We start from the raw sequence: 26,701 nt of genomic DNA on the forward strand, positions 1-26,701 counted from the left end.
TATTTACAGGGCCGGTTTTTGGCATAGGCGACAGGCGGTCGCCTGGGGCGCCAGATCTGGGGGGGCGCTGCGCCGGAGGGAAAAAAACATTTTTGACCGTTGGTGCTCATCCTAATTTTCGGCCTTGATGTAACAAAATTCATAATTATGTAAATGCAACACCCTTTTCACCCGGTTACACTTTTAATTTGCTCTGTACGATGGGCGCTGTAAGTGATGAAAGTGGGGGATGTTGGCTTATCAGGGGCCTGCAGCTCACAGCCAAAGTGCGAGAGAGCGTGGGAGCGAGCGAGGGAGAGAGAGACGGCGCACCGGTACCGGCGCTGTTGTTATTAGCATCTGGTGCTAGCTGCGCTAACGGATATAAGAAGAAGATGTTTCTACAATAATGTGGAGGGAGAGTCCTCTCCAGTCAGACTGAGAGGCTGATAACTACAGCTCAGTGAGGTAAAGGACTCTGAGTGTTTAGATAGTTCACTTTAGTCTAAATTAGCTCAGTGGGTCTCAAACGGTTTGATCACAATTTATGTAAACAAATATTTCCAAGGCACTTTATAATTATTAGGATAAACAGGTTTGAAATCATTTCAATGTATACTATAGGACAGTGAACCAAAAATATCGTTTAAAACTGGAGAGATAAAAAAATCTCGCCTAGGGCATGAAATTGGCTAGAACCGGCCCTGATTATTTGGTATATAGTAAAGCATCCAACATTATATTTAAGTTGAACCATGAGATGGTTAACAGAGAAGGAATTGACAGCAATTTTGCTAAGACGTTATATGTTATAAATATTAACATGTTCTTTTACTTAAGTACCATTCTTGATGCAGTACTTTTACTCGAAATTTAGTATTTTTTGTGTGGTATTAGTTATTCGCTCGAGTAAAGAATCTGAATATTTTTCCAACACTGCTGCTGCTAATAATAATAGTAATAATATTAAGAAACAATATTATTCTTATTTTTATTCTTATTATAATGATTACAATTTAACTATACTATTAAAACTGATAAATAATAACAATAATAATACAGATAATAATCATAACAACTCATTTTATTTATATGTCACACTTTACGGCCTTGATAAAAAGGGAAAATAATCATATGTCAAAAGTTGTCAATTACACCTAAGAACAACTATGTTTTAAATACCAAAGCCAGCCGTCTCTCAGCACCAGGAGCCGTTTTAATGTTGAACATATTGGCATTTGGATCAATAGTCTGTCAGGAAGCAACAGGTTCACTTCTACTTAAAATACCCTGAGATCTGTGGGGAAGATTTAGCCGGGAACACGCAGTAAAGCAGCCTCAGTAAGACGGCTCAGCGGCGGCCATATACATCATCAACTGTTTGTCTTTGTGAGGAATTATCTCCTAACAGGGACAGTAAAGGAGCTTTCACATAATCAGCTCTGACACCGTTTTTTATTGCAGCACGACTGTTTCTCCCTCTGGCTCTTGATAAGTCCTCTTCATCATGAGGAATCATTTTAAATCAATATTAAAAATTGACCCAAATCACTTCCATTAGGAGGAAACACTGGTTCTGAAAGCCAGGATTCAGCATCTTGTTTGTCCATCTCTGTTCAATTAAATTCCCAAACCCAAAGCACTTTACCTGTCAGGGTTTACCATTAACTCTATTACAGATTAAACATCCAGGGTTTAAATGGAAATGGCTTTAAACATGTGGCAACTGGTGGACAACTGTACGGTGGCCGACAGGTGCAAAACGGTCCAAAACATTTCCATTTGGAGAAATGTGCTGCAGCTTCAAAAACTGTGCCGATATAAAAACGACCACGTACCAAAGTGCAGTCCATTTACCATTTACAAAAATATGTGACTGTCAATCTACCATTATTAATCATGGCTATCATTAAGAGGCACTGGTCAAACTGTGCCTTGGCGATAAGACTCTACAGATAACTGAGAGGTTATAATGTAATCAGCAGATAGCTGCAGACAGTCAAAGTGGCTGCAGGCATCAGGTTAAACATACTCTGTTCTCGTACAGATTACTCCGCGGGTTCAGCTGTAATCAGTGGACATAAACAAGTTAAGAGCAGCCGTCTGTCAGCCGCACAAACCCTGAGCTCAGAGCAGTGACAAGGGGACTGACGGAAACTACGCACAGTGCTTCAAGAACAAGAAAGACATTTGTTATTTACTTATTTAATAAACAGAAGTGGGAAATAAAAAAGTGTTTTCTTGTCATTTGCTCTATAGAGTGTTGCAGGGACGAGTCCTAAAACCCGGAAGTGAGTTAGCATTTTACCACTTCCTGTTCCTTCGTCTCAGAGCCAATGGAATCTCTCCATAGGATTTTGGAAAATATCTGGAAATAAGGTCTGTGGTTGAAACACATTGAAGAGACGGATCACGTTTTGTTCTACGACATTAAATCCATCAGCAGTGACCCCACTGGTGATTTCTGAAGAGTTTAGGTGTCTGAAAAACGATGGTTGTTAACAAGTGGCTGAATAGGACTACAGAAGTTGTGGAGGACGTTGTACGTCATTACGCCGAACACGTCAACACTCCCGCTAAGTTTGTTTGCCCTGTTCTGCTTGAAAGCAAGTACATGCCTCCTGTAAACTGTTCAAACAAACGCTTCAACTTGTTCCATTTAGAATCTGTATGTTTGAATATCGATCTTAAATTGGCGTGACGTTGAAGTCGTGCGACCCTGCTGTACTCGGCTGTAGTTCCTTTATAGCAGAACGTTAGCATTTTGCTTCTGGCGATTCGATTTATGATTCGAAAATTATAAAAGTAGGGTAGACATGTGGAGATTATACGACTGAACAAAACGTGCATTTATCAAACAGGTTCGTTTTCCACAGATCTTATTTCGAGCTATTTTCCAAAATCCTATGGAGAAATCCCTTTGCTTTTTGTCGAGGGAACCCATGCGCTGCTTATTTCCGGGTAAATACGTCAGCCATCTTAAGAGTTCCATGAAATTCTCAGCAGCCAATCACAGCGGTCGGTGTCAAGAGTTCTGTGGAATTCTCAGCAGCCAATCGAAGCCATCTCAAGAGTTCTATGGAATTCTCGGCCGCCAATCGAAGCCATCTCAAGAGTTCTATGGAATTCTCGGCCGCCAATCGAAGCCATCTCAAGAGTTCTATGGAATTCTCAGCAGCCAATCGAAGCCATCTCAAGAGTTCTGTGGAATTCTCAGCAGCCAATCGAAGCCATCTCAAGAGTTCTGTGGAATTCTCAGCAGCCAATCGAAGCCATCTCAAGAGTTCTGTGGAATTCTCAGTAGCAAATCACAGCAGAGCTTTCTCTCTTTCTGCCTGTGTGTTTGTGCATGATAGAGAATCACATGAATTCACCTTCCCTGTCACACCACCACTCTTTCTCTCCCCCCTCTCCACGACCCCCCCCCCCCTTGGTAAGCTGACACTGGGCATTTACACGTTAGCTGCTTTTGCCTCTAATAGGATCAGCAGGACTTACATTGTCATCTGATAATTCTAAGCAGCTTGATAACTGCACTGCTCCTTCTTAGCCAATGTATGTACAATTAAGATAACAGGGAAACAGTGGAAGGACAAAAATGTATTAACAAAATCATGAGGGGATAAGCAAGCACATTAAGGTATCATTACACTGTAAGCCTGTTGGCAGGGAGACTCTGCCAACAGACTGGGGACTCTAATGGGAATGATTAGGACATTATATAGCAAAGATGGAGATCAAGGAGGCCGGCATTGCTTTCAACACGTCAATATATAAAATGTGCATGTATTTTATTTCTGTGTTACATGTTGGGACGAGATGTTGGGGGCTATTTTTGGATAAAGTACTCAAGGTGAATTAAGGACAATGTACGGTGGCTGACAGCTGCCAACGTGCTACAGCGGCCTAAAACACTTCCATTTAGATGAAACGAGCTCCAGTTTCAAAAACGATGCAAATATAAGAATACAAATGTGCCAAAACACATAGAAACATCTTCATCAAAATCAACAACTGGCAGACCTGCTGTAAGCTTGCAAGATAACTTAGCTAACCTAGTAATACCTGAAGGAGTCATGTGATCATATTGGTAAAATAAAAATAAACATTTCAGGTACGTTTCCAACAACAGAGACAGTTGTCCTTTATAATCCTGAACTTCAATAAGCGCTCCGGTCCGAGGTGTGTGCGTCACTTTTTAGTGTCCCCTGGTTTCCGTTGTGTTTTGAGCTTTTTGCAACGTTTGTATATCGTTTGGTTTATGCAGCTTTTAGTAAACGCTGCGCATCTTTCCTCAAGTGGCATGTGTTGTCAAGTCGGTGAAGATGTTTCTTCATTTCACTTTTGTGTTTTTATATTTGCATGGTTCCTGACACTGCAGCACGTTTCCCCAAATGTTTTTGGGCCGTTGCACATGTCAGCTACCGTAGCAATAATAAACCCTGACATGCATGATTTAAAGGGGACCTATCATGCAAAAATAGGGCGGTGGTGGCGAAGTCCATAGGGACTTGGCTTGGCAACTGGAAGGTCACCAGTTTAAGTCCCGGAAAGACCAAGTGCTACCGAGGTGTCCCTGAGCAAGGCACCATTCTCCGCGGGCGCCGTACATAATGGCAGCCCACTGTTCCTAACACTAGGATGGGTCAAATGCAGAGAAACCGTTTCGTTACATAGTACCTGTACTACGTAATGACAATAAGTTGAATCTTCTTCTTCTTCAAAATGCACTTTTGTGACAGTTATTGCCACTCGTCGACTGAAGTCTTTGCGGTGTGTTCGTAGCCGACGCAGGCGACGTAACGGACGTAAAAGTCGGGACGCCTTCGGTACACGTTCTTTGGTCTCAGGTTGGTGTGTAGCGGCCTTAAAATGCACGATCTGTTTGGTATTTTGAGCAAAACACATCATAGACATGTTTTTATATATTTTTATATATCTGAGACCCATAATATATGCCTAAAAATAGCATAATTGGAGACCTTGAAGGGTGGGAATTCAATTGAACAGAGATAGACAAACAAGCAAAAGGAATTCTGAATCCTGGCTTTCAGATCCTGAACAAACAACATCTTCCTATTTTTTCTCTCAGCAAACTCTGTTTTACATATTTCATCATGTGTGTGTACATTCTCCCGGCCGTGCAGACTGAAACTGAATCAGCAGTTAAATCGAGGTTCCTCTAATTTATCTTTAGATATGTTTGAGGTCACGGGTAATCTCTTGAGCGTCTTTCGAGTCGTGGAGGATTTCTGTGACATTAAGCCGGGGACGGCTCCACTGCTTTCAGGCTGCGAACAGACACTTTGGTGCTCCAGGAAACAAAGAAGCAATACGTGATGATAATGAAGCAGCAGAGCTTTTATTTCCAGTTAATGTTGAGAATCAGTCTGTGTTTTAACATCATATTACCATTAACTGCAGTTCACATCAGCTATAAAAGGGTTCAAAATCTATGATTGAGAGAATCTGTATAGCTCCTCCATAAGTGAAGTTTTACTGTGCAATGCAACAACATTTTCTATAATTATCGATATGTTTTTGAAGAAGAATCTCTTCCAGATGCAGAACACTTCCCCAGGTGCCCTGACAAATGCATTTATCGTAAATCAAAAGCATGTGGATTTGTTTTATTATGAGCATAGGCAAATGTACGGTGGTCGACAGGTGCCAATACGGCCCAAAACATTTCCATCAGGAGAAACGTGCTGCAGCTTCAGAAACGATGCAAACATAAAAACACTCATTTTCCAAAACACATGAAGGAACATCTTCGCCAACTTCACAACACAAGCAGCATTTAGAAAACATTCACTAACTTCAGGAAACATGCACAGCGTTTACTAAAAGCTCTGCAAAAACGAAATGCTGCAAGAAGCTGAAAACACAACGGAAACCAGGGGACAGTAAAAAGTGACGCACACAGCTGGTGACGTTCAGGATTATAAAGTTGAACTGTGTCTGTTGTTGGAAGTTTACCTAAAATGTTTTATGGGCTTATTTTAACAAAGGGATCACATGACTCCTTCTGATAGTACTGCAGATCTGCTAAAAACGTAACTAACCAAGGCTAAAACAAAGGCTTTTTTATTTTTTAAATATTGCAAAACAAATACAAGTAATAAAGGAAGCATTTCTAAAATACATTAATTTTTCTTGCACCAAGTTACACATGTTACATGTCAAAAAAGTGACAAAATAAATATATGACAAAATCCTTTAAGGAGATTTAAAGGTAGGGTAGGTAAGAATGGAGAAACCAGCTCGAGTGCGCTAGAATTTGAAAATACACAACCAGAAAAAATCTGCCCCTTCCTTCAGACTTCCTTACAGAGCCCCTCCTCCAACACACACGAACGCGCACATGACCAATGAGGGCACGAGATAAGTTTGTGCACAGATGGAAGGCTGACAGGCAGGTAGGACATCCAGTTATTTTAGCCGGGCCGGCTCAGGTGATTGGTCGTGCTTTTTACAGCACCACGCCTTCCACAGACGATGTTTTTTTATGTATTTATTGTCAAAGCATTTAATATATTCATTGCTATCGGGATGTTAAGAGCATTCCATGGAATATAACAAAAAGTGTTTCTGAAGTGAATTACCTACCCCACCTTTAAGACAATATTACTATTTAGTGTCTTTTGATAAATGGTTTTAATACTAGGATATGTACAGTGTTTTTGGTTGTAGGCTTTCTTAAATATGTTTTAAAAAATGTTAGATGATTTAAGATAATGTTACTGTTTAGTGTAATTTAATAAATTAAACTTTTTTTAATGGGATATTAATTGCATTTGTCTTTTTATATTATTAAGATATTTCAAAAATAAAACCTTTATTAAATATTGCAAAAAAATGCTCTTCCAGCTACTGATTTTTTTCTTTACCATAGTTTATAAAACAAGAATTTTAAATATATTTAAAACATGTTTTTACCAGGAAACCAAAAGAGTAAAAGGACAATAAAAAATTCAAAAACAATAAAATATTTATTAAATTAAATGAAATAACCAGTTCAACTAAATAATAATAATAAAAAAGGAGATTTAAGTCAATGTGATATAATACATCAAATACAGGAATGGCTTTAATGGGAAATTAATTATAGAAAAATATAATATATATTCTATATTAACAGGTCAACTTTGCCCTGATGGTAGTGTTAACCTCATGTGTTATAATTTATTGTTGCATGAGGGTCCACATAATGGGGGGCTGTGTGTGTCAGTGAAATCTCTCAGTGTCTCTTTGTCTTTAAAACAATTCATTTATGAAAGAAAGTCTTGTGCAGGCTTCATTAGCCGGGGCCTCCTGCTGTGTGTGTGTGTGTGTGTGTGTGGGGGGGGGGGGGATGGAAATTTAAAACAATTACTTGAGCAGAAACCAGCTGCCAATCACTGTTTCAGGGGACGGATCCCAATTAATAGCCCCGTCCCTAATCCCCTGGTTTCACCTCCTTCCCCTCAGCCCTGAGCGCCTCCTGCACTCTCTGAGTCTCAGTCTGTGAGCGCTCTGGATTTTACTCCGTTGCACTTTTTGCAGGACTGCTTTTTTTTGCCACCTAGAGACATTATTGAGGGAAATGCAAGTGAGGCAAATCCGGCTGATTGACAGCGAGAGGATCTGAAGGTGGAGAGGACAGGTGGAGCAACTTTAACAACGTAATTACTTCTAACAGGTGAGCTCTAACACTGTCATACATTTACCGACACCTAACCCTATTACTCACCATACAACTGGAGGAGGGGGGAAAAAAGCAAACTAGGAACGTACTAAACTAACTTAAAACAGATTGTCCCTTCTCCTCTATATGGAAGAGTAGATGTGATCCCTGAAAGGAATTCATTTTACACTTGCAATCTTGTCAATTTACTTTATTTATGTGCAAAATATCTTCAATTTCATGCACTGGATGTCAGATTTTTTTGTGTTTAATAGACTTATCTTTCCAACACATAAACCATATTTGATCTTTTGCATAAGGCATTACTTTATTTAACTATTATATAACCAATAAATTCACTCGCTTTGTACTTACAGTCCATTATTTTGTAGTTCACTTGTAGTTCCCATATGCTTTTTAAAAATCCACTCAATTAACTTTATCTTCACTGTTATATTAAATAACGTCAATGTTATTTACTTGGCGTCCAAGATTTAGTATTTTAAATGGCTTTTGACAGACAGATGTTTTTGGTAACAGTTCAGGTAATGTTGTGCGTATTAAGGATAATAAATTGTATTTACCAAGCAATTTCTCACTTTAAAACAGACAGCATGAAAAAAAACAGGGATATAATGTCAAATGAATAGGAAATAATATGTGAGTAAAGTTAAATAACATGATAAAGTTTCTTTTATTCCAATATAGAGACTTTGATGTTAGTTTTGATGAGAGAAAATGTATTATTGTCCTATGAAATGTGGAAAAAAGTGAATTTAAATGAAACATTTGTTCCTAATTAACCTCAGCAGTGCAGACCATTCGTTAAAAAAAAAGTAAAAAGTGTGGATTAGGAGGTAACGGGTGTCATTAGTGTCCATCAGCACACTCTTCAGTGCAGACGGTGCCCCCCCGCAGGATAATCAGGTTAATGTGATGAACAGAGTCATGCAGAGGGAGCAGGTGATCTCTGACCCTCAATTTACACAATTCTCCAGCAGCTTGGAAACAATAATTAGTATTCTCATAGTTTTAAAATAAAGCCTTTTTCTAAATATTGCAAAAATGTTGTTTCCTTATTTTCAACATTTCTCCAAAGAGAAAGCATAAGAGCATTACATAAATATAAATTCATTCAAATGAGCCACACATTTACCATGCTATATCAAAGTGATGTTTACACATTATATATTCACATAATAATTATAATGCAATAATATGATATTGCTTTGTTTTTTTAATGTACAGCACTACTTTTACTTGGGAGTTTGCATGAGTCTTATTTTCAAAAGAGTATTTCTGCACTGGTTGCATGTACTGTTAACCTCCCCTCTCCCCCTAAAGGATCTCACCTACAAGAAGAATGCACTACAAAAAAGTACTGTATAAACAAGATGGCAACGAACAAAACTCAAAATAACACATTTAAACAAAAGTGATAAACCCTGACCCCCCTCCCGTTCCTTTAGGGCCGGACGCTCGATGCATCTCTCTCTGGACACCATGATGGTGGACGACAGCTGCCTCTCACCCAGCAACTTCCACGATCTAGGGAAAGGTGGGGGGCTCTCTGTGGGGGGCCGCGTCCACAGCATCGACGTCATCCTGGGGTTCAGTAAGGACCAGGACCCCCTGCTCAGCCCTTCAGGGACCCCGCGGACCCACAAAGTGGACATCGAGGGTCTGGGGGAGCCCCAGGGGCCCCAGGAAAACTCCTCCTTCAGCGGGCATCTCTCCTCGCTGAGGAACGGAGGCACGGAGGAGTACCATGGTGAGTGCAGCCTCACTGTGATAACAGGAGGGTTACAAATGTAATCTCCAAAAATGTTTTAATGTAATCTGAGTATCACAAAAGTAACCTGATTACTTTGTGTTACTTTTGGATTACCTCAATGTCAAATGTAATGCAAATGCACACAAAAGAAAAGAAATATCGATTTTTACTTTCAAACCGCTGCAGCCTCACTGTGATTACTAACAAGGAGGGTTACTTTAAAAATGTAATCTGCTTCCATAGGCGTCAATTATACTAGGGACGCCAAGGACATGTCTAATGACCATTTTTGGAAATGGCAAATTTTGTCCCCCCCCATTTTGCATTAGGAACATTTGTGAAAATGAAATGTTCTGAAAATATCGTTCACAAAGAATTGTACACTTTGAGAAGAGAACACAAGAGAACATGTAGAGTCTGGAGGACTGTTCATACTTTCTGGGTGTGTTGGAGCGGGGCAGTTTGGACCTGAGACATGTTTAATATGAGTTATAATTTTATAGAGAATTGCTTTGTAGCAGCGTAGTATAGTTACTGCACTAGTGGTCAATGCAGTAGTGTTTTATTTTATCTGAAAAAGAGTGTCCCCACCACTTTTTTTTTGACAAAGAGACGCCCATGTCTGTGTACAATGTACAACCTGTAAAGAAATGTAATGTTATCTGAGTACAACAATATAAAACGAATGTAACCTGATTACTCTCCATTACTTTAGGATTAATGTAAAATGTAATGCAAATAAATAGAAGAGCAAGTAAACATCAATATAATGATTTTTTACTGAAGTGTACTATGCTAGTAATCCACCATCATTTATTCAACAAGCCAACATATATAAAAAATGTTGTCATCAAAAGGTGTTTTTAAAAGTAATGCCGTGTTGACAAAATGCTGTGGACATTATCTAATAATTAAACATATAACTCAACTAATTAATCGTGATTTAAAATGTTATCAACATTGAAATACAAATGTTAAAACTCCACCTGAACTAAGTACGTTGATTCAAGTATTTTGACTAAAGTAGATGTAAGATACAGATATTGGCCGTTCTGCATATGCAGTTCTAAGCTTATGAGACATTTCCCTAAAAACAATGAACATTAAACTAAATAAATTACAATTACGCATTAACGGAAAGGGAAAGGGAAAAAACTCAAAAGTATTGATGGAAAAGATTTAGACTGAAGCTTAAACTTATGATATCACATTCTTATACAACCAAAAGTAATTGGTGTAGCTTTTCTGAGGAGTTTGCATCACTCCTCTCATGCAGTTTCACTGTGTCAAACACTGTTTCCATGCAGCCTGTTGCATTACTGTAAGAGATTTGGAGATAAATCACAGGACAAGATGGTGTAGGGGGGGGGTGGGGTTTATGTCCCTGAGTACAATCCCATCCCCTTGAGGAATTCCCCTAATCTTCTCTTGCGTGCAGATTAGATTGTACAGTAGTTCATTCGGGTGTTTTGGTTATCGTTTGGTCTCAGAATCACATTCGTCACGTTTAATCTCGAGCTGATTTCACATGCAGGATCTGGCAGGTGGTTTTGTGGCAGAAACCAACCAACAAAATATTATTGTCGTGAAAAATCAAGTGATTTAAAAAAGGCTCAAGCTGCATCCTCCCAGGGCAACCAAAGTCAGATAGAAGTCTGGGGGGAAGTGAGCCTACTTTTCGCTTGATTTATTACCTCATTAACTTTTGTAAACATGACTCTATGGTGTCAAATGCTAGTTTCGAGACTATTGAATTAGGCGGTGTTTACACGAGAACGAAAACTGGTTGTATCCGCTACCTTTCTCTTGCGTATAGCCCGTTTGTTCACACGAGGCGGTAACGGAACCGCGGAAACGGACCCCGCAAACGATAACGGGTCCCAAGGTGGATAGATCTGCAAACGGAACGCCCTGGGGGGCCAAACGGCTCCGTGTGAACGCCCTATACGATCTTTTCCTGATAACGATGAAGCCATAGCCCCGCCTCTGCAGCTCATTGCTGTAGCATGGTCAGTAGCTACTGTCAGTAGCTACTGCTAGTGCTACTGCTACTGACCATGCTACAGATGTTAGTGCAAAACCTACAGCTCCTCTACCACAACCATCAGCAACAAGTGGACATGGAGAACTACATGAACTACATGTTGCTAAATCTACTACGGGGCATAAACAGAAGGGCAACCATGGCAACCGTGCTCGGGGGTCTTCTTCGCTGCTTTCGGTGTATTTTGTGGCGGAAGTACAGCGCCACTTACAGGCCCGGCATTTGTACTACAGCGTTTCCAGTGGTCTCGTGTGAACGGATACGTTAAATGAATCGAATGCGTGTGAACGGAAGACTTTTTTGATTAGGACGAATTCGGTCCGTTTGCGTTTGCGCTCCCGTGTAAATAGGGTCTTAAAGTATGGTGTTCATTTTGTAAACTAATGTCCAATTAAGAGTAAATAGACCATAAAGCAGGGTATGGCTTGTTAAAGACGGATGTTCTTCAGTATTGGTGCTCTCTGTGTTTTCGCCTTCCAAATGTAACCCTGATGGGCGACTGTAGCTGTGAGGAAGTGCGGTCGTCTCTCAACCAGAAGGTTGTGGGTTCGATCCCAGCCAGAGTAGTCAACATGTCGATGTATCCTTGGGCGAGAAACTGAACCCTGAGTTGCTCCTGATGGCCAACGGTGTGTGAGTGTGTGTGAATGTTAGCTTCCCTAGAGCAAGTGGCGCTGCTCTGTATGAATGAAGTGTGAACGGGAGAATGACTCGTAAGTGCTTTGAGGGGTCGTATAGACCTGTTAAAGCACTATATAAGTACAGTCAATTAACCATTTACAGTTCATCAAAGTCAAGTTGACCATGTTTGTTACCTAAAATACATTTATTTTTTAGCATTCTGTTGTACTTAGCTTCTCGTGTCACATCTGGTTAATTTAAAACAAGATGGCGATGCGATAAACCCCAATTTATGGCTTCAAAACCTCAGCCCACGATTCCAAATGTGACACTTTTTACATCAAGTTTATGTTGCAACTAGCAATTGATTTGAAGAATGAATGATTAGTACAAGTTACTTTCTGAGTTTGGTCCATGACATTTTTATCCCAGTTTCCAAAAGTCCACAGTAATGTCTTGAGCTTTTTAGTTTTGTCTGTTGAAAACCCAAAACATTTCCAGGTTCATGTGAAGAACAACAGATAAAAGCAGAACATCTCCATATTCGTATGGCTAAAAAACTGAATGTTATGACTGTTTTGCATGCAGTTTTTTTATAATTGTCAACTGACCCATCATTGCAGCTCCGGCTTCAAACTCAGTCTCCGTATCCACGCCCTCGCTCGATTTTTTTGATTAACGTACATCAACAGAAATGACATCACCCTTTTGTATGTAACTATCCTGTGAAGTCAGCCCAGTTCCCCCCGAATGAGCCACTTCTCCCCCCCCCCCCCCCCCCCCCGCCTCTGATAAACAGTGGGCAGCCTTCAGTCTGATGGGCTGACAGGCCAAGAGCTGGTCACTGAACCAGACCTGACCTCCGCCTTTGTCCGAGCCTGGCCTTTGTCATGGCTGCTTAATGAGAGGTGGATAAATGAACCCCCAAATATCCCGTTTGCCAGTTGAAGAAACCACAATGGCCGCCCCCTCTCCCCCCTCCTCCCTCCCCTTTCTCTATGGTCATCAACACATTTCAACAGATTGTTATGCCGTGAGTTGTTTTACTAAAGCATTGACATGTTCTGGAAACTTCTCAACATGTATCTTACAGTGATGCTAATGATTCTACAGTAGAGTACATTACATGTCATTTAGCTGTTGCTGCTGTAGCCCGATATGGTGTCCAACAGTTTCATGGTCCAAAGCTAGCTTAAATATCATGTCCAAATGTAAGACCTGTCACTTCAAAACAAGAATACAAACTATTTTGTTCCCCTGCGTTAACCAAACTGAGAAAAAGGTCATTTGAATGAGCAAAACCACGTAGAGAATGCTCTCAAAGCTAGCTACTTAGCTGAACTCATAGACAAATTGAGAGACTAGTCATTAAATTAACATTATGTATATGCTGTATTCAGAGGTGGAAGAAGTAATCAGATCTTGTACTAGAATAAATCGAATTAGTTTATTTGGCTGTATTAGGCTAAACTTAAACTGGGATTTCCTTGTCTTGTCAAGGTTTTATATTCGAATGCAGCGTCTACACTACTTTGACTTCTAACATGACAACTTTAACGATTGACGTTAGCCTCATTAGCATCATTAGCCCTGATGAAGTGTTTCCCACAGACGTGTTGACTAACCGGGTCCCCTTGATTACAATGTCTCCTTTATCCACACTTTTTACTAAGTGAAAGTAAAGAAAATCTGAACTTTGGATATTTTATTTTTTGTTTGACTTGCAATACACGACACAGCAACTTGATGAAACTCATTCTTGCCCATTGATACTTCAACATGTTGAATGTAAGGTCCGGGATTGAACTGGTGACCGTCCGATTGGTAGGCAACAGATCGCCCCCAAATCCTATTTCCTTCTAATTTGAACCCACTTTTTACACAAAAGATGGCAGAGTTAATACTTATACTCAGGGCCGCCTTTATGCACGGGCTGACCTGGGCTGAAGCGTGCATTTTTGCTTTATTGGGGGTGTCCGAAAACCAGTCAGTATATGGTGTGAGGGGTAGGGTTAGGGTTAGGGTTAGAGTAATGTTGTGAATCGAGTGGCCCATGGTGGTGGTGGGGTTATGGTATGGGCAGGCGTATGTTATGGGCAGGCGTATGTTATGGACGACGAACACAGGCCACTCGATTCACAACATTACCCTAACCCTAACCCTCACACCAGATACTGACTGGTTTTCAGACCCCCCCAATAAAGCAAAAATGCACGTTTCAGAGTGGCCTTTTATTGTGGCCAGCCTAAGGCACACCTGTGCAATAATCATGCTGTCATGCTAATCATGCCGCATCTTGATATGCCACACCTGTGAGGTGGGATGGATTATCTCGGCAAAGGAGAAGTGCTCACTATCACAGATTTTTTCAGATTTGTGAACAATATTTGAGAGAAATGGTTATTTTGTGTAAATAGAAAATGTTTTAGATCTTTGAGTTCATCTCATGAAAAATGGGAGCAAAAACAAAAGTGTTGCGTTTATATTTTTGTTCAGTGTAACTTAATTTGAAGTCTACTCCACTGTCTAACATTAAAAACTCTTATATTGTATGTGATGGATGTGGTTTACATAAAAAGAAAGGGAACATTGTGGTTTATCTTTGTGGAAGATCAACGCTGGAAAACAACTTTTTCTAAATCTGATTAGGTATGTTTTCGTGCTTCCTTGAAGTTCATAGGATTGCCTGCTCCACTGACCTACAGTAGCCCATTGTTGCATATGTCAAACTAATGTCTGCTCTACCGGAAAAAACAGGCACTACATTCTTTATTACAAGGGTTGGGGAATAATGGATTACATTATGTAGTCAGGATGCAAAAAAAGTTATCTGTATTTACTTACAGTCACATAAAGAAAATCTGATTAGTGTTAGATGTTATCTCTTCTCTGTAAACTGTGCTGTTCTGTAGGATAATCTATACGCCTCCTGCCTGAATCTGCTTTATGGTTTTCACTTTCTTTGGATTATTTGTTGTGTTTTTAAGTCAGTAGGTGAACCCATATGTTCATAAAGTAGTGTGTGTGAGCTTAACTATGTGTATTAAACTAAAACGGAGCATTTTCTGTCAGCTCAGATTTTATTTCAGCTTGTTTGAACTCATGTGTTTCATTGTCGGCGGATAGGCTACTGCCTGGATATGCTGAATGAAAGTCAGGTTTTCCTATAAAAACAATCTGAAACATTTCTGATCCTAAATATCTTGGTTTCTTCTTTTCTAAGGTCACAATAGCCGCTTTCACACTTTGCCGTACTTAGTTCCCAACACTTAGTTCCCAGCACTTAGTACCCCATGGATCTAAGAGCCGATCGCGTTCACACCGGAATAAGTTCCCTGAGGCAGGCCGCACACAACTTCACGGCGTATACTGCCACTCAAAGTCAAAACTTTTCCGAGTTTTACGGGGCGTGGTTTGCAATTCGCCCAGCCAATCATAAATTGGAACTTTTTTTTCTTCTGCTCTCTAGCAGGCACTAAAAAGGGGGTAAAAGTTCTCATGAACTAAGTTCTCTTTTGGTGTGAACGCAAAATCCCAGGAACTATCGGAACTAAACGGGAAAAGTACTCCGGTGTGAAAGCGCCTATTGTTCTGTTGTCTTATATGATACACTTCAGTAAAAAACATCTTGTTGATATCTATTGGATTTATCTGCATTGCATTTGATATTGAAGTAATCCAAAAGTAGCAGAAAGCAATCAGATAAGTTTGATATTGTGATACTCAAGAATCCTTTTTTTTCGCATGTCAATACGTAGTTGTTGTAACAGATAACATTTGCAAAGTAACTTCCCAAACCCCATTCATTTCACATTTCCAACCTTTTAACACATTTAATTTCTTCTCTGCTCAGATACCGGCTTATTTACCAACAAGTGTGATGAAGAGCTAAGTGAGCTGAGGAAGAGTGTGGAGAGTGACGAGGGAAATTCTCCAGACCCCTGCATGGACGAACAGCCGAAGAAGAAGCACCGGAGGAACCGAACCACCTTCACCACCTACCAGCTGCACGAGCTGGAGCGAGCCTTCGAGAAATCCCATTACCCCGACGTCTACAGCCGCGAAGAGCTGGCCATGAAGGTCAACCTCCCCGAGGTCCGAGTGCAGGTAAGAGGAACCACATCACATGCATCCAGTAGTGGAGAGAAGATGAGTACATTCATTTCAGGACAAATCAATGTATGCCACTTCACTCCACCTCAATAGAGGGAAATATTGATCTTTGAGAATCAGAATCAAGTTTATTGCCAGTTTACACAAACAATGAATTTGCTCTGGTGGCCGACAGGTGCTCTACAACGGCCCAAAAACACGTCCATTAGGAGAAACACACTGCAGCTTCAGAAACTATTTAAATATAAAAATACAGAAGTGCCAAAACACATGCAATGAAGAAACATCGTCCCCAACTTGAGGAAACATGCGTTTACTATAAGCGCTGCACAAATGCAAATACAAAACTAGGCAAAAAGCTCAACGGAAACCAGGGGACACTAGAAAGTGACGCACACAGCTGGGACCAGAGCACTTGGTGACGTTCAGGATTATAAAGTTGGACAACTGTCTCTGTTGTTGGAAATGTACCTAACATTTTTTATGGGCTTATTTTAACGATGTGATCACATGACTCCGTCTGATATTACTGCAGATCTGTTGTAAACTGGCTAGCTAATGTAGCTAACCTAATCATTTCAAATATACTGACAAACACTTCTGAAGTAAACTGATTAAGAGGTAGTAGAGTTGAAGTAAAAAAATCATACAATAGATATACTCAAGTAGGTATAAGTACTGTACCTCAGTAATTGAATGAATGTACTTAGTACCTGCAGGTAACATTAAGAGTTGGTGTGTTTCCAAATGCTGAGGTTTTCTAAGGACGCACAAAAGCTTTCACCTTTGGCTCGCAGCTATTTAGGTGAGGAGATTAATCTTAATTGTTACGCAAGTGTTTGTGTGTGTGTGTATGTATGTGTTTCCACGTCATGTGGGGACAAGGAGGTAAAGTCTTTAAACAGGGGACAAACACTACCTTGAGCTTTCAGTAATCTCATGCTGTCCTTAAGTACACATTTAAGGTATACTTGTACGTCTGTTGAGTAGCTTTTTCTTCTGGGAGAGAAATTCCCTCTGGAGGAAACACAGGGATTTTAGCCTTTTGCAAACCATTACCATCCTTAGACACTAGAGGAGAGGGAAAACCCTAAAGAGCCTCTTTAAATGGAAATAATCAAGTAACTTACAAATATGTCAAACATTTATTAAGCTACCCTAATACTAATGCCATTTTATAATATGTTTCGTAATGCTCTTAATGTCTTTCATTTTTGTAAAGCACTTTGAATTGCCTTGTGTTGAAAGGTGCTATATCAATAAACTTGCCTTGCCTTACACCATTCCTTATATTAAGGTTAATGAGTTTGTTCTTTGTCCTCCAGGTGTGGTTCCAGAACCGCAGAGCAAAATGGCGTCGTCAGGAGAAAATGGACGCCAGCACCATGAAGCTGCACGACTCGCCCATGCTCTCCTTCAACCGCCAGCCCCAGCTCCACAGCGGCATGGGCCCCATGAGCAGCTCCCTGCCCCTGGACCCCTGGCTCTCCTCCCCCCTGACCAGTGCCACGCCGGTGCACAGCATGCCGGGCTTCATGGGTCCAGCTCAGGGCCTTCAGCCTAACTACCCGACCCACAGCTTCCTCAACTCCGCTCCTCACCCTCACTCCCATCCTCACCCGTCCATGGGTCAGGGGATGCAGAACATGGCGCCTCCCCCTTACCAGTGCACAGCGCAGTACCAGGATAAATACCCTCTGGAGGACGTGGACCAGCGCAGCTCCAGCATCGCGGTTCTGAGGATGAAAGCCAAGGAGCATCTGCAGTCCATGGACAAGACCTGGCACCCCATGTGACTAACAAGTTAGGAAGGGAGACATTAAGGTTGTTTTTTTCGGGTTAAAGGGTGAAAGACATTGAGTCAAATACTGGATAATATGGCAGTGACTTATCTGATACCCACAGAGCAAAAAATAAAGGACTTTGAACTGTGAAACCTGAGGATTAAAGGACTTTCTTTGGACTATTTGTCCTCATCTCAAGGAGACAAGTGAACTCTTATGCTTGTTACAATGTTATTTTTCACATTCTTCTTCCAATATGAACGTTTTGGGTGTTTCCTTTGCGTGAAATAAACGCAATAACTTTATTTGGTGACTTTTAGACCCTGGGAGTGAGGACATTTCCTTTCCTATCAGCACACCTCCCATCGGATGAATGCATACTTTCATCGACAATCACAAACAGATATTGTCATGATATGAAATCTCCATAGACAGGGAATCATGAAAATCACCCAAATATGGGAATTATACTTGCTCTCACCTCTTTTCCGTTAGTTCTGTCGGTAATCCCACATTCTGTTTTATTTCCCCATTTTCTTTTTACTAATTAATCCAATTGTTTAATTTTCATGGGTCAGCTGATCAGAGAATACTTTGTGAATGAAAGTGTGGTCTCACTTTAATGCGAGAGCAGCTTTTAAAAAATCAAATCAGCGTCTCTGACTGTTAAACTAATCTGTTGATTAAATTCCTAATTAAAGCACGGCTGCAGATTAATGATGCAGTTTAGACAACCCGGAGGAAGATGGCAGACGAGGAAAATCTTTCTGTACAATATTCGTGGGAACCAGAATCAGAGATGTGAGGCACCTTTTGACCATGCCTGAGAAGATACCAAAAAAATAATCCTGCACAATCTTAGTTTTTCTGATTAGATGCTTTAAAGCAGGAAATGCACGCATGCTGCAGAGCGGGGTTCAACACAGTTTTTGCTTGAGTGGCTTCTTGAGGAGAAGACCTGTTGGCAGCTCAGTGTTGGTGCAGTGTGTACGTGCAGGGCTGCAGAAAGAGCGCTGTGTGATGCGTCACCCCACATAGTTCAGTCTTTGTCCGGCACAATTGATCCAAGTGTGTCCTCTTTGTCTGAGATGGACGGGGCCGAGGGGACGGTCTGCACTAAATAGGCCCTTGAAACCATTTTGTCTTTCTTTCTCAATCAAAGGAGGAACATGGGTCGTAGCTGCTATGGTCATTAGTGACACAGTGTTGTTATTATTTTCCTCTCCCCCCCCCCCCCGTCTGTTAATTGAATGTGTGTCATATGAGCAGTAGAGCTACATCTATTAATGAGACTTTTTAACGTCTGCAGGTAGCATCTCACGTTACAGGAACAAGAGGGAGAGGAAATCCTTCATCTTAAAGTGCAATTTCAGACATATTTTTATATCATTTTAATACAAATTTCCCCCCAAACTTTGTGATATTTCATCTTTATATGAAGTCATGCACACACACTCACTACAGCAGCAATTACAACAATATCAAGTTTATTTTAAAACCTGCTCATAGAGGGAAACAAACGTATTCATCTGCTGCTAGTCTTAATTCTTGTGTAGTTTTGAAATGTTGTTGGTCAGTGATGTTTAGCCTCTCCATTGGACACATGCCAGGACCTCACACTGTAGAGGATTACCTTGCACATTAAAATCTTCTTTAGCATGTTATAATGTGATTTTTGGACCAAGAACAAGCCAAAGGTTATAGAAACTGGACAAAAAATGCACTAGAAGTTTTAGTTTTTTACGGCTGTTTCCTAGATTATATCTGTCCTAGTGATGTTTTGATTTTGTCTGATGTGCTGGGAAAGAATGAAGATCTACTGAAAAAAATAAATATAGTTTGATAGAAATCTCCTCTTTCTCAATGCTTTCATGTTGACCTGTGCACTTGTTCCCACACCGGCTCTGTATTTCCAAGATTACTAATCGTTATCATCTGACATACAGAGGCATTTTTCTTTCTTTTCCTCCAACACTTGTGCCCTGTCTCCCTCTCTCTCTGTCACATAAGAGCTCTTTCTCCCCTGGTTTTTTTCTGCTGTTCCCTGGTTTTGGTGGCAGGGTGCCAGGCTGTTAGGAAGATGAGACTCCAATCAATCAGGGCTTCCCGGGGGGGCCTCGGACCGAAGAGCCCCGCTCACTAATTGCCCTTCGGGGCCGGTCGCTGCAGCACATGTTACAGAGGGACCGGTGCCGCCGTGATATCTGTCCTCCGGCGTGAGAATCACTTTCCTGGACAGATGGAGGGCAGCACACGGCCATATGGAGAGCAGGAGACAAGTTGTTTATTGCACGACATGAAGTGATCAGATACTGAGTTTAAATGGGAGGGGAACTTTAAAAATATAATCCATTACAATTACTATTCACCTGTATAACATGTAATAGTCTGAGTCTTAAAATATAACAGTAATGTCACCTGAAAACTTGCCATTACTTTTGGGTTACTTTAATATCAATCCATTCAATATTTTTTCTTATATTTTCATCTTTTATTTCTCTTACTGTGTTTATGTATGCACCATATTTACCTTATGCTTCGTCTGCTTTAATTGGTACTTCCGATTAGAGCGTAATTGCTAGCTCATTGCATAGCGTCGCTAACTTTATCAACCTTTACTTGCCAAAGAAACAGCTTTAAAGCTTTTTAATAAACTGTTATTAAGTTATAACACGTATTCAGGCGATAAACTAACCATTTAGATGACCAATATGTGATCAGTTCATCCAAATAATGCATATTTCAGAATTTACGTAGATGTTTTGAGAAACTGGTGCTGGGGAAAAGCGAGAAAAAAGCAGCCGGTTGGCTTAAGATAATCACAAGTCAACTATGTTTTAATAATTACTCTCACTGCCTGAACGGTAGACACGTGACCGCACTTCAACGTTAACCATATGTTAAATAACACTTCTAATTGTAAAAAGGAGAGCCCCCAGTTTGGCGATAGCTTATTAGATGGGTTGCTAACGTAAGCTAGCTTGGATGGATGGATAGATAATGTTTGCTAGCTGACAGGTTAATTCAACTTTTCTACATGTTAATTACTGTAGACCTCGAAATTGATATGGAGTATTTGTTATAGTAGGGTCAATATCAATATAAAGTAACTTTGGTGTCCCCATCAGAATCACTCAGTTATCATGAAAATGTAGCAGAATAATGAAACTCTGAGGTCTTATTATAAAAGGCCAAACATTTACACACATATCAGTACAATGATAAGTCTCTTGAAATGTGTTTCCTTCATTTTATACCTTATTTTTTCATTGGATGTACGTGATTTTGGCATGTCCCACACACTACTCTGCTAAATACAGTGTGTGTAATAAGTGATTAAATGATACATTTAAAAGAAAATTATATTGTTTTATTATTTATTACACAACGAGTTATTTGATAAAACGAGTCATTTTGATCATGTTTATTCTATTTTCATAATAATATTGAACATTTTTCATGTGTCCCTGCCATTGCTGTCCACCCTGTCATTAAGGGGAAGAAATGGGAGAAACCTCAGGGAGAGCAACAGAGGAGGGATCCCTCTCCCAGGACGGACAGACGTGCAATAGATGCCGTGTGTAAATCGAAGAGATAATACATTTACAACAGGTAGACCAAATGTTTGGAAATGCATGTGTCTGTAATAAGAAGATGAATCCACGAGGATGTCAACAATCCTGTGGAAGCCATCAGGGAAGTAGTATGGCGAGCATAATGCAGACTAGGGCAGCCTATCCCTTTAAGAGAGAGAGGGTATGGCGCCTGCATGTGTAGAGTGAGCGAAAGAGAAGATTCAAGGCTCAATTGTCATGTGTACATAGCTACAGTGTACACAGTGCATCCAACAGTGCAACATGAATATAGGACATAAAACAAATAAAAACAGATAAAATAGTGCAAGAGAATGTTTTGAGATGTGCAAAAATGTAAATACAAATTAAATAGAATTAGTGCAAGAAGAGTCTATAAGAAGTTGAGACATCGTAGTTTTATACATTTTATATTGACTCAGTAACTTGGAGGTTTACTTTATTCTTATCCTATTTCATCCTATGGGCTCTAGATCTATATTCCATACAATAGCATGTCCTCTGCAGTGCTAATGAGCATGCAGCTAACAGCAGCTCGGCCTCTTTAAGTGTAGTGATAATAATCCCACACACACACACACACACACACACACACACACACACACACACACACCACACACACACTCACACTCACACACAGAGCCTCCTGTGAACTTCACTGTGTGTTTTCTGCTGAGTGAGCCTATAGAAATGTACCACATCGGACACACAACATAGTTCTACTAAGTGTGAAGGAAGCACACCCCCATCTCCACAGACAGACACACCCTCACAACAGTGGCGCCAACAGGCAAATCCCCCCCCCCCCCTTCCCATCACCACCACCACCACTCCCTTTAACTGACCTCCAATTATGTCATGCGAAAAAAGCTGTGTCCCATTGAAAAGCTTTCTTAATCAAACCCAATTAATTCCGCTATTTAACCTTATTGTCCGTGGAGAGGAACGCGTCTCTCCAATAAGACTGTTAACTCCAGCCGGGGCCCCTTCAGATCCAGCGGGCTGCAGGGGCCAAATAATAGACTGCACAATTAATCAATTAGTGATTTGGGACTCTGTGGTTGTTAATAGACACTGTGAGAGGAGTTAGGGCTTCCCTCGTAATCACACGTCTTCCTGTTTGTCATTTAGTCACAATTAATTAATCATGTGAGCAAATATTGTTCTTTTTATACCTGCTCATCTTTCTGCATATATCTCACATTTCTGTATAACACTACGTCTTTTAAATCTGCACAGCCATCCACTTTGAACTCTAATATACCGTATTGAATCTGGTTCAACCTTTGAATCATAAGATTCATATTGTTATGAAGACTATGGAAAAAGATGTACATAAACGCTATGCTTACTGTTAAATTTGAAAAAAATACACATGTGCTTTTTAAACATTATAACGTAATTTGTCGTCACTACCCAAAACCATTACAATACAACTTGTTGAGCTGAGAAAACATGATGAAACATTCCATTTACACGCACAACAACATATATATAACACACTACAGGAAAGGGAAATCCCCAAAAGCATAATCTCTCTAAAAGCAGCTCCAACTCATTTTAATTAATAATGCATTTTTTCGATTTTTAGGATTTTTTGTTCAACATATCCTCATCAAACATTCATGGCAACTGTCATGGCCTGGCTCTTGGCCATAACAAAAAACGTGGTAAGGACACGATATAAGGAAAGATATTTATTATGACCACTCAATTTAACAAAATAGCTACCACGAGCAACAGCACACGTCCAGTGACTTTTTTTGGGGTGAAGTATTCCTAAAAGTAAGTCAAACCGCAAGCAAATCTCAAGCCTATCAGGGTAGCAGAGAACAAACTAACTTCCACATACAATAACTAAATCGTAGTTAGCTCACATTGTAATTTCTTTGAGATGCTGCATCTTTAAATAATGGCCTCAAATGTATGAATATGGAAATGTTGGTGCTTGCGTCCACTTTAAAAAGGTTGTTACAGCTATCTGCAGCACTACTTATGACAGGTTTTGCTTGGTCGTTGTGTGCAGAGACAGATTGATGTTCAGATGTATTGTGCGAGGATTAAAGTCTGTGTTCCTGTGTCTTTCCACCGCTACACTCAGGATCAAGTGATGTGTTGTTGTTTGACATCGAGCAGCATGTGCACAGATTGATTTTTAGCAACACCCAGATGTCCACGTTGGATTAGGTTATGTTTGGGATGTAATGTGGAAACAACCGGAAGAAACAAGGAGCTGAGACACTGTGTTAGATATGGACAAAAATAACACATTACAAGATTTGAATAGGTTACAGCGTTGAGATATTTAATGTAAGAGCATAAGAAAAAAGTACATTTGTTGATGAATTCATGGTTTTATCAGGTAAAAACAGCAGCTGTATTCCTTATTGGCTCACATTAGAATACATTTGAGGACTGTCTTTTCTCCCACTGTCAAAAAAAAAAGATGGTTTTAGAACAAAGTAACATTTTCCAGAAGTCTGAGTCTTACAAAGAGTCAGCAAAAATCATATATGGCTCATACAGAAGAGGATTAGGGCCACATGTTAAAAGAAAAAGTGATATCTGACCAAAAGTACAGCAACAATCCTCTATGGCTCACTTCAGAGAACATTTGAGGTTTTCCTTTCCTCCAACTGTCAAAATATAAGAAAGCTTTGAACAAAATGTTTAATCTTTTGAGAAATTCAGGGTTGTAAACAATTATGCAAAAAATACAATTTGGCTCACATTATGCAACCATTTTAGATTGTTGCAGATTAAAACACAACTCTCCTGGAGAACTTATTTTCTATAACGATACGGCTGAATGTTTATTGTGTGTCACCTGCCATGGAGAATATACATAGAGGCACAAACAGCAGCTTTAAGAAGGCGCCGGTGATGATGGCTGCCGTGTCTTTGGCTCTATTATTATTACTATTTTAACTATTTTTATCTGTTTTATTGTGTTGCACTGTTAGAGGAGCCTGTGACTTAAAGGTCCCATGTCATAGTCATTTCTACTGATCATAATTCCATTGTTGAGGTCTACTCAAATAGATTTATATTGTGCAATTTTCCAAACTCACATTGGTTTCTCATACAGCATCTCTGTAAAGTATGTATTCACTCTCTGTCCTAAACGGCTTGTTGGAGCTCCTGCCCCCCCCCCCCCCTCCCCTGTGAGCCCAGCGAAACCCAGCCCGAAGCACACACACACCCGCAGCCTGGCTGGGAGTTTGTGTGTGTGCTCACACACAGACTCACGGCCTCGCCGCGTCCCGCCGTCTCAGGGAGGAGAAATCCGCAGAGCTGCAGCTGAGAAAAGATTGAGTGTGTGTGTGTGTGTGTGTGTGTGTGTGTGTATGTGTGTGTGTGTGTGCGTGTGTGTGTGTGTGTGTGTGTGTGTGTGTGTGTGTGTGTGTGTGTGTGTGTGTGTGTGTGTGTGTGTGTGTGTGTGTGTGTGTGTGTGTGTGTGTGTGTGTGTGTGTGTGTGTGTGTGAGGAAGTAACGGCTCCGCGGACGTAATGTAACGGCTCTGTGGATTGGTCCATGGGGTCGTCGTTACGTCACTTGGTTCCCGGAAGAAAAAAATGAATAATAGAAATGTCCAACGAGGCGTTCTGGGGCAGCACAGACAGGTCTTTTCTGTGTGAGAGTTTTACTCGCTACAGGGTGTACTTTGAGTGTTTGTGACTCTGCAGACCGTTTACATGCAGAAAAACCTTCATAACACACAAGGGGACGGGTAATAACCAGAAAAGCATGACATGGGACCTTTAAGATTTTCATATCTACCGTGTAGCTATGTACACATGACAATAAAAGCCTTGAATCTTGCCTTTTAATAGAAAACAATTGAGATGTTTGCAGAGTAAAGAAGAACTCTCTCCTCCAGTTTTCCTGCACGTTGATCTGATGCTGCCCTTTTTTCCCATGCTTTTCTTTGAGCCCTGGCTAAACGCATGCCTACCCCTGGCTGTGGGCCCCAGCTGAGCGGAGCCAGCCCGGTACTTTCTGCTCAGGCTCGGCTCGGCCCGCCTGCTAATCCCCGGCCTGTCAGAGGACCTCGCTCTGAACTCATCCTGCAACACAGGAAAACGCTCTAATTGGGGGATTTTCTACATCATTACCTCTGATGAGCAGCCATCCCTCCTCCTCCTCCTCCTCCTCCTCTCCACTCTTACTCCCTCCGTCTCCCCCTCTTCCTCCCTCACTCCCACACTTTTCTCTTGCTTAATCTCTTTCCTAGTGTTTCCCTTTTCCTATGACTTCCTCACATTTTCCTGACTCTCCTTTCCTTCTTTAAGCATTTATACTTCATTCCTTTCAGCATACATTGCAATCTCTTTGAGACCATCTGAAAAAACTATATGCCAAAGTACTGAATTTAAGACAAAAATATGTAATGTTACTCATGCTCTTGTTCACAGATTAAATGCAATCTGAAATTTTTGCTCAGACATTTTGTTGTTGTGTTTTTCATTGCAAATTGTGTCATTACTTTTGCTCCATGGCTCTTGTGTGTGCCCCACATTCATTTGTTTCACTATAGGCTACTGCCTGCATATGCTTCATGAAAGGCAGGTTTCCCATCAATAAAATCATTTCTGATCCTAAATGTCTTGGTTTCTTCTTTCTAAGGTCACAAGTAATGATAACAGAATACATCCTTAAAATAACCTTCCCAACCAGAGGTCAGGAGCCCCAGCGGTGCTCTCCTGTATCGGGTCTGCAGTTCTAAAATAGAACCAGTACGCCCTCTATGTTTCATAATTGTTCATTACAACCAACTCACACACAATAACACAGACGCTATAGATATTGTAACAGTTTATTCACTTGTACACAGTTTGATTTACGTCAGAGACTTACAAGATGTTACATGAAGATATCAAATCCTTTAATGTAAGACTGCTTAAAACATGTTTAGGATTGTACTGTACTCTTTGTTGTGAAATACTTCCAATACTTTAGTGTAGTAAGCTCCAGTGGTGTAAAGTAACCTAGTACTGTGCTAAAGTACAATTTTGAGGTACTTGTACTTTACTTGAGTATTTTCATTTTATGCTACTGTGTACTTTGACTCTGCTACATGTATTTAATACCTTTACTCACTTTACAGATGTGGATAAATGATGTGAA

At 40.5% G+C, this 26,701-nt stretch overlaps 1 protein-coding gene across 1 annotated transcript; it reads left to right on the forward strand.

The window, feature by feature from the left end:
• Nucleotides 1–7,481: 7,481 nt before the first annotated feature.
• Nucleotides 7,482–19,454, forward strand: rx1 (retinal homeobox gene 1). Its single transcript, XM_034208215.1, has 4 exons — nucleotides 7,482–7,660; nucleotides 9,115–9,416; nucleotides 15,938–16,191; nucleotides 17,523–19,454. Exons 2-4 carry the CDS (start codon nucleotides 9,128–9,130, stop codon nucleotides 17,991–17,993), a joined length of 1,014 nt encoding a protein of 337 aa, XP_034064106.1. The 5' UTR covers nucleotides 7,482–7,660; nucleotides 9,115–9,127; the 3' UTR covers nucleotides 17,994–19,454.
• The last annotated feature ends 7,247 nt before the right edge of the window (nucleotides 19,455–26,701 follow it).

This window comes from Gymnodraco acuticeps, unplaced genomic scaffold, assembly GCF_902827175.1.
Source record: "Gymnodraco acuticeps unplaced genomic scaffold, fGymAcu1.1, whole genome shotgun sequence".
Classification (NCBI taxonomy): Eukaryota; Metazoa; Chordata; class Actinopteri; order Perciformes; family Bathydraconidae; genus Gymnodraco; species Gymnodraco acuticeps.

Bases quoted from the DNA above. Each gene is read 5' to 3' on its own strand.
- rx1 (XM_034208215.1), top strand. From the start codon at position 9,128: ATGCATCTCTCTCTGGACACCATGATGGTGGACGACAGCTGCCTCTCA. The intron at 9,417-15,937 runs GTGAGTGCAGCC...TTCTCTGCTCAG, and splicing joins AGGCACGGAGGAGTACCATG to ATACCGGCTTATTTACCAAC. The intron at 16,192-17,522 runs GTAAGAGGAACC...TTTGTCCTCCAG, and splicing joins TCCCCGAGGTCCGAGTGCAG to GTGTGGTTCCAGAACCGCAG.